At 33.7% G+C, this 8,799-nt stretch overlaps 1 protein-coding gene across 1 annotated transcript in view; it reads left to right on the top strand.

Annotated features, from left to right (window-relative positions):
- The first annotated feature begins 234 nt into the window (after positions 1–234).
- LOC100368527 (mismatch repair endonuclease PMS2-like) overlaps positions 235–8,799 on the top strand; it is a 33,701-nt gene continuing 25,136 nt past the window's right edge. The window contains exons 1-8 of the mRNA XM_085502485.1: positions 235–306; positions 1,158–1,303; positions 2,429–2,515; positions 2,650–2,752; positions 3,274–3,376; positions 4,080–4,160; positions 4,421–4,509; positions 5,079–5,154. Coding sequence (XP_085358611.1) covers positions 263–306; positions 1,158–1,303; positions 2,429–2,515; positions 2,650–2,752; positions 3,274–3,376; positions 4,080–4,160; positions 4,421–4,509; positions 5,079–5,154 — 729 coding nt within the window. The 5' untranslated portion in view covers positions 235–262. The remainder of the gene's footprint in view (positions 307–1,157; positions 1,304–2,428; positions 2,516–2,649; positions 2,753–3,273; positions 3,377–4,079; positions 4,161–4,420; positions 4,510–5,078; positions 5,155–8,799) is intronic.

Below are 8,799 nucleotides of genomic sequence, written 5' to 3'. Positions count from 1 at the left end.
CGTGAGGTACAATAAACTAATTTTAAATTGAATGCAAACATGATTATTGAAATAAATAAATTTCCGTAAGCAAATGATTTAAAAATTATTATACACTTAATTATTTATATTAAAAGCAGCAAAGGGATTAATTTATTTTTTTCTACGGATATAAATTTGTATGCACACCCCTATCAAAAAATGCGATGGTCTGATTGGAGGATACGACACAAGAGCTGCAGCGCAGACGCAGTGCAATCACTCTCAGATAGATAATATAGAAATGGAGAGCTCCCAAGTGGAGAGCGTTATTGATTTCACAGATAGGTGAGTTGTGTAATAGATGCTGTACTGTGTGTACACAAAACATATAACGCACACATATGATTTCGTTTTAAATAAATGTGTACACTACTGTTTTTGTAGCCAACTTGTCACCATCACAAACTTTGAACTCGTGAGTAAGTTCTGCAGTTGTTTACCTCCATACCTGTGAACACACAACCAGGTGTATTTTATATCTATCACATCTTGTATCTTGAAATAAAAAAATCTACCTTTAATAGTGTCTCAGCGGGGGGATGGGTGTCTGAAACAATTGTTGAATTTGACAACAAAAATTAATATTGACATAAAAATGAGATATTTTATAAATTGTGATTTGTTTTTAGTTTCCCCCCAAAATCCTATTGAGCATTCTGGTCACATATATTACCAAGAAACTGTACTACCGGTAGTAATAGATTTTATTGTCAACGCCATGTTAATTGTTTCTAACACCAAAAAACAACAATTTTGACACCTACTGGTAAGTTGGGACAAACCAACATCAACTGGAAATGTCCAAACTAATACTGAGGGACATGTTGAATATAAGCAGAAAAGCACACCTTCATAAAAATGGTTTGATCTAACCAGCTCTAATTATGTAACCATCTTCAGAGGTACATTAGCTGGCAATGTTTGGATTATGAAACAATATGACAACAACAATAAATTAAATATTGTTTTTTCAAATTTCAATGACATCCTGGTGAGGATGACATATTGTCTTTATTCTTGTTATCATTCAACAAACGTCTGGATGAAGGGGTATTCACGATATATAAAATTTAATTTCAACAATTTATCTAAATATTAGTATAATATTAGTATAATATTTACATTCTTAACAACAGAGCATCAAGCATGAATGCAGGTCATGTTCAGCCCATCGATAAACGATCAATACATCAAATTTGTTCAGGACAAGTTGTCTTGAATTTAGCCACAGCTGTCAAAGAATTAGTGGAGAACAGTCTGGATGCTGGCGCCACAAATATAGGTGAGTAAGAATTCTCTTTGAGAAGGGGGTGGGGATTAAAACATTTCGCCTGGGGAACAAAGACAGAAGTTACTGGTACATATTTTTTACACATTTTTTTGTTACAGACTTGTGTGCTTTGTTTTTAATCATGATTTGTAGTGGTTTTTATGATATTTAAACCCCACAAGTCCATCCAAGTATAATCTTAGGAAATTATATGAGCGAACAAACATTAATACTAGTACACAATGTTAGATGGCCTCTCATGGCTGGAACAATAAACCTTTCCATAAGGGTTGAATATCACCCAGGGATGGGAGATTTGAAAATCAATTTAAAAAAAAAAAAAAATCTACTGGTTTAAATCAAGGACATTTGAAAACACAGGCATAAAATCTAGCGTTAAACTTAAGAGCAGTATATAAGAAAACTATCCATAATTTAAACTGCTTTCCTTGCATCTTTTCTCACAGAGTTTCTGTATCCTCGGGGCGGACATCCGGGCATTTTCACCGCCTGGCAACCCTCGCGATGAAAACAAAGGCCTAAAACTCGCAGAAAAACGGTAATTTGGGATGGTTGTTGAGACTCCCTTGAACAGTGTAAAAAGATTAGCCTTACGTGTGTAACATATATAAATTTGGTTGTTCAGGATTACTTCAAAGTTGAGTTTGTGTTTTCTCGAATTTTCACTGGCTCGACCGCCATTCCACAGCAGCGCGCACAGAGCCCATAGAAATGCATGTACAGTGGTGCGCGTCTTAGCAACGTGGAACGTCTTGTGACGTAGCTCCGCCCCAAGGATAGGCCATCACACTTGTTTACATTTTACTGTGACTGGTTTGCAAGAATCGATTGCTCACACCCAAAGATAAAATAACAACATTGTGCTCTGCTGTTAATAATAAATATAAATATGTGTTGCATTTAATAAAACAACCTATGTGTAACATTGTCACAGCAAATCGTGAGCTATATCAGACGTACCAGTGAGTGATATCAGACACTCGCAAGCTGGTTAAAAACATACTAGTATGACATCACATCACAGTGCAATGCACTATATGCGTGGTCACCTATTTCTATACATGATGTAACTACAGTCAATGGAGTGGTTTTATATTCTGAATAATTGTTGTTTAGAAATCCGATTAAAGGAGTATGGCTGTGAATTATTAGAAGTAATAGACAATGGTTCAGGTATACAACAAGATGATTTTGAAGGATTGGGTAAGTACCATGTGATTGGATAACCAGTCGACCATCCTGATCATTCAACAAAACTCAATTGTTAACACATCAATATCTGACAGCTTTCAAGGATATCCAAAATGCAATAATCAGATAATCCCATCTATTTACAGCTCTCAAACATCATACATCGAAACTTAAAGATTTTTCTGATCTGACGTGTATAGAGACGTTTGGTTTCAGAGGTGAAGCTCTCAGTTCATTATGTGCATTAAGGTAAGAAACTTTAATACCTGTCTTTCACAAAATAATTTCAGCCATGGTGACTAATACTGCATTGTTTTTCTCAGTAATTTATCAACTTGATTAGCCACTTCGCAAAACGGTAGAAGATATAGTATTTTAAAAATCTAAAATTTGTCTAATTCACTATTGAATTGTACTACAGTAAAGCTAAATTTATCAGGAGAATTTTTTCTGATGTTTAATTTACTATATTGTGGGGGGGGGGTGTCAAGTTTTTACATAATGATCAAACCCTCAATTTTGATGTGGTTTGTGCACAAGTACATATTGTGAAAGCAAATTGGTTTGAGGTCTGAAGACACTAAAGTTATTAATAACAAATTTAAATATTTAAATCAGCTTAAGTAACAATATAAGTTTGGGAAACTCTGCCAACTCATCATGGAATTATCTCTCTTCAAAGCTGCTCACATTTAGTACCTAATGGTTTAATATTTGTTGTTTATTATATATCTGTATGCGTATATAGAATCTGTCAATCTTCATTCCAGCTGTTTAACAATTACTACGTGTTATAAGACATGCAGTGTGGGCACCAGAATAGAATATGACTATAATGGTAAAATTAAAAGTCAAGAACCCTGTCCAAGACAGGTATGTATTGACATGTACAGTATACTGGGAATTAGCAATAGCTGTGATTTTGAAAAATTGTTGGTTTAAATATAATCACATAAAGATGACTCCATCTCACCTAAATATTGTTTTAAATACAATTGCATGAGCAAAATTGACTCCTGCACAGGTAAACACATAAAATGTAGTAGTCGCCGTTTCGTTGAAATAAGTCATGCGGTATGGATCGTAAAAAATCATGACACATGACACATACTTTTATGGGAAATGAAATCATTAGTGAAATGGTGTTGGAAATAGCCTCTCAGGATAAAATTGACATTTTGGCCAGGGGCTCCAGTAAATTGTCTTGTACCATAATCCTGAGGTTCGCCTGACAAAACTGGATTTCAATTGCGCCCTCTGGAGTTCTGCATGCAACCCTCGTGCCATCTTTTCTCATACAAGTGATTTAATGTACAATATTGATATATAGTGAATATGCTATGCTTTCAGTCTCCATAATGCCACATATTTGCGCTATAATAATGCAGGAAATGTTTTAATAATCAGAGATAAACGATTATTAGTTATAGCTATTGCTGCAATAATACTCGCACAATAATTCAAAAAATAGTTTGTTTGAGCTATGTTTTATCTTTCGCTTCCAAACAGCTACATGTAATCCTAGACAATTCTTGACAGATTATAACATATGTTAATTATTTGTCTTTATGTTCAGCGAGGAACAACCGTGACATTGCAAAATGTATTCCACACATTGCCAGTGAGACACAAAGAATTCTTAAGGAATCTAAAGAAGGTAACAAATATTTATTTGAATGTATGATGTTTTTGTGAACTTGAACAGTTATGAAATATACCATGAAATTATTATGAGAATACTGTCTATACAAATACATTATGGCGATCAATCAGATCAGAATTGAAGCTGAAGCTTCTTAGTTCAGTCCTTGTTTTGGGAATTCTTACATTATACAATGGTTTAAATTTGTCATCCCAGTCTATTTTGAAATATGGTTCGTTGTATTAAGCTATTAAGTTCTGTATTTTTCTTTATAGGAGTTCAACAAAATGGTGAATGTATTGTATGCTTACTGTATTATTTCTACTGGTGCCCGTTTGGTCTGTTATAATCAGACAGCTACCAGGTAAGTCACCTCAGTAGTTTGTACACATTCTGCAATATATTGTGTATTCCTGATTTAAGATTTGTTAATTTATGCAGTCACACTATTTGTATGTTTAACAAATGCAATAAATTGCTTGACGTGTCACCTTGGCTTCCAAAGTTAATATTTTCTCTGAATTAAAAACAATATTTTAAGGTATTTTAATAAAACCAACCTGTTTCAACATTTACAGTGAGTTCTCAGTGGAGTGAATTTTTCCAGGGCCGAGATAACCCTGTTTTTCAATTTTTTTACCATGACTATTTGCAAGCTTCTATCTCAAAGCAAAAGTTAAAAAGATGTTTCAATGATTTAATCATTACTTCACCCCCTCTTTTTATTGTTTCATGAGTAATTTCATCTGGTCCAGCAGATTTATTATTTTTTTAAAGTTTAAATTGCTTCCTTAACTTGTTCATTCGTTATGTTTATAACTTCAGTATTTCTTATTTCATTCGTTACATGTGTCAATACATGTGTCAATACATATATTGTGTTACTAATAAAGCAAATACAATATTTGTTGTTTCTCATTGTTTATTTTGTAGAAAAAACTTAGTGGTAACTACCAACTGTAACTCATCTATAAAAGACAACATAACTAATGTGTATGGTGCTAAACAGGTATCTATCAAAACAATCAATTATCAATTGTTTTACTGAATGAAATTGTGTTTTATAAAATGTGGTCCGGTTCCATATCTTGGACATGCCAATCTCTTTTAAAGTTTATATACATGTATACTTAACACATATGTTACACATATGCAGTTATTGTTTACATTCTTATAGACCATTTTTGACTCCCATGTGCGAAGCACAAAATGGGAGTCTTTGCAGTTAGTGTGTCTGTATGTGTGTATGTGTGTATGTGTGTATGTGTGTATGTGTGTGTGTATGTGTGTATGTGTGTCCGACTGTTCCACTGCTATCTCAAGAACCATACATCGGTTTTTGATGAAACTTGGTGCATAGATGCTCTGGGCCAATGCGCAGATTTGATTAGGTTTTGGTAAAAATCCATGCTCGTTAATTACCTAATTTGCATGATAATTAGCTAATTTTTAGCTGTTCTATGACTGTTCCACTGATATCTAAAGAACCACTCATTGGATTTTGATGAAACTTGGTACATAGATGCTCTGAACATATGCGCAGATTTGATTAATTTTTGGTAAAAATCCGTGCATATTAATTACCTAATTTGCATGATAATTAGCTATTTTTTAGTGGTTCCATGACTGTTCCACTGATATCTAAACAACCACTCATTGGATTTTGATGAAACTTGGTACATAGATGCTCTGAACTAATGCTAGGTTTTGATTAGTTTTTGGTAATAATCCGTGGATACTAATTACCTAATTTGCATAATGATTAGTCAATTTTCGGTTTTTCCACTGATATCTCAAGTACTAATCATCACATTTCAATGAAACTTGGTACATAGATGTCATACGACACTGCACAGACCTGATAGTTTTTATGGTAATATCAGTACATATTAATTACCTAATTTGCATAATTAATTAATTTTCAGCATTTGATATAAGTAGTTAGCATTACATTTCAATGAAACTTGGTACTTACATACTCAAGGACTATGCAGAGATTGATTGTTTTCGATAAATATTTGTGCATATTAATCACCTAATTTGCATAATTAGTTAATTTTCAGCTTTTCCACGGGTATCTCAAGTACTAATCATCGCATTTCAATGAAACTTGGTACATAGATCCTTTAGGACTATGCAGAGACCTGATTAGTTTTAGGGTAAATAATTGTGCATATTAATTACCTAATTTGCATAATTAATTTTCAGCTTTTCTACTGATATCTAAAGTACTAATCATCATATTTCAATGAATCTAGAATTATGCAGACCCAATTAGTTTCCGGTAAATATTTGTGCATATTAATCACCTAATTTGCATAATTAACCAACTTTCACACTGATATCTCAGGTACTATACATCACATATCAATGAATGTACATGGATGCTGTAGGACAATAGACAGACCTGAATAATTGTGGGTTAAAATCTGTACATATTAATTACCTAATTTGCATAATTAACCAATTTTAATCTTTCACACTGATATCTAAAGTACCGTAAAAACTCCAAAATTTCGACTGGTTTTAAATAATTTGTGTTAGAAATGTGACGTGTTTTTAGAGTCAAAATTAAGGTGCATTTTCGGACAGTCGAATTTTTCAGAATAGAAATCAGCAAAAAAAAATGGGGATGATAGACAGTGTGCTTCATTAGTTTTTAAAAAATGCAATGTCCGTCAATTGACGTAAACTTCCTCATGTTTCACGGTAAAAGCAAAGGTCGTGGCCGAGTTGTAACTCAAAATCTAAACAAAGTCATCAATCAGTGAGTATTATGACAAGCAAAACAAAACATCAAGACGCGGAGAAGAGGTCAGCACAAAACTAATAGGTCAAAAGACAAAGCTGTCTCGCACTACCTAGGAAAACTTGCGAATGTTCGAAGTACAGGTACCCATTGGACAAAAGATACATGGAAGTTTAGCAAACGATCTCCCCGACCCAGTGCAATGTATCCGGTTAGAATCAAAGCTCACGTGTCCCTTATTTGAGCACCGTACCGGTGATTTGAGGGACCAAATTCTGCCGTAAATTCGCCCTTGGATTAAAAAATATAATGGGATTTAAGAAAATAAAATGGGACTTTTAAGGTGTATTTTGGCGTCATTTTTCGGACATTTCAATCAATCCTGCCGGCTAAAATAGAGTCTAAGTTTTACCGTAGTCATTGACGTCTGTCTATTCAAGAGAACACGTGTATGATTTTTATCGTGACTAGCGTGAGCGGGTAAGCTTCCTTTCGAGAATGAGCTGTTATCACTGTGAACAATGTTAAATTATTCTTCAGATGACCAGTTTATTTTTTAAAAACAACTAATTTTTTTATTTAAAAAAAATCATGCCGTTTTCGCATCATCCAGCTTTTTGATTGGTTAATTAGCGATTTGACCTATTTGACCTAAGAGAACATGGCGGATATCCTACAGCATCAAACGTTTATACGAGACCGGAATCATTCACTTACGATGAAACTAAGTTGACTTTTATTTGTATTTCATAACCATTCAACAAATTTATTTTGTGTACATTATTATAATCACTACTGAGTACAGTAATAATCAACAATTCAGAAACGCAGCATGCCGAGATTTTTGTGTTCGTTTTTATTTGAAACTTCGTTTATTTAGAATATATTTTCGTTACCAATAAAATAAAAATCTCTCAGTCAATCAGAAACCCGGATTCATGCCTTTGAGGAAGGTCCCGTTTGAACGCTCACATCGGTTTTTTTTTCGTTTGGGGGAAAACTAAAACTGGTCGCAATTTTCGAATAAGAATGAGTCGGCAATTTTTAGTGGAGTCGAAAATTTGGAGGTAAATAAAACACCGAAACCCGGCAAATAAATAGGCGGTCAAATTTTTAGAGGGGTCGAAATTTTGGAGTTTTCACGGTGCTAATTATTCCATTTCAATGAAACTTAGTACAAAGATGCTCTAGGACAATGTACAAACCTAATTAGTTTGGGGTAAAAATCTGTTCATATTAATTCCCTAATAAGCATAATAATTCATAATTTTTTGGTTCTAATCACATTTCAATTAAACTTGTAGACATAGATTTTCTGTTACATTGCGCAGACCTCATTAGTTTTACACTCAAATCTGGTCATATTAATTTTCTGATTTGCATAATTAGTTTTCAGCTAAGTAATTTTGAGTTGGCTAAGTAATGTAATGGGAGTTCTTTCTAAGCTTTCTTTGATTTTAGCTTCGCTGTTGACTTTGTCGAGCAGAGCTTATCATATCTGTGATTGTTCGTCATCGTATGTGTCAACTTTTTACTTGTTCGACTTCTTCTTGAAAACTACAAATTTTATTGCTTTGATACTTGGTATATATGTACCTTGGGCAGACCTGCTTTGATATTATACATATAGGTACTACAGATAGACCTTTCTCAGACAAAGTCGACACAGCGGAGCTGTTCATATTACTGATTGTGCATCGTCGTCAACTTTACAATTTCATCTTCTACTTCGAAACTGCAAGTCAGAATGTTTTTAAATTTGATATGCAAGTACCTTGGATGGTTCTTTCTCAGATTTGTTCATTACATGTCAAAATCCCAAATTCTCTATTTTGGGTGAATATTTTTGTCATTTTGGGTAAAAAGTGATATTTTCGACTTCTTGTTAAAAACCACAAGTCTCGC

The sequence above is a fragment of the Saccoglossus kowalevskii genome, chromosome 8 (genome assembly GCF_978046115.1).
Source record: "Saccoglossus kowalevskii chromosome 8, keSacKowa6.1, whole genome shotgun sequence".
NCBI lineage: Eukaryota > Metazoa > Hemichordata > Enteropneusta > Harrimaniidae > Saccoglossus > Saccoglossus kowalevskii.
Note: the sequence above shows the minus strand (reverse complement) of the source record. Positions and strands in the feature narration are given on the sequence as shown.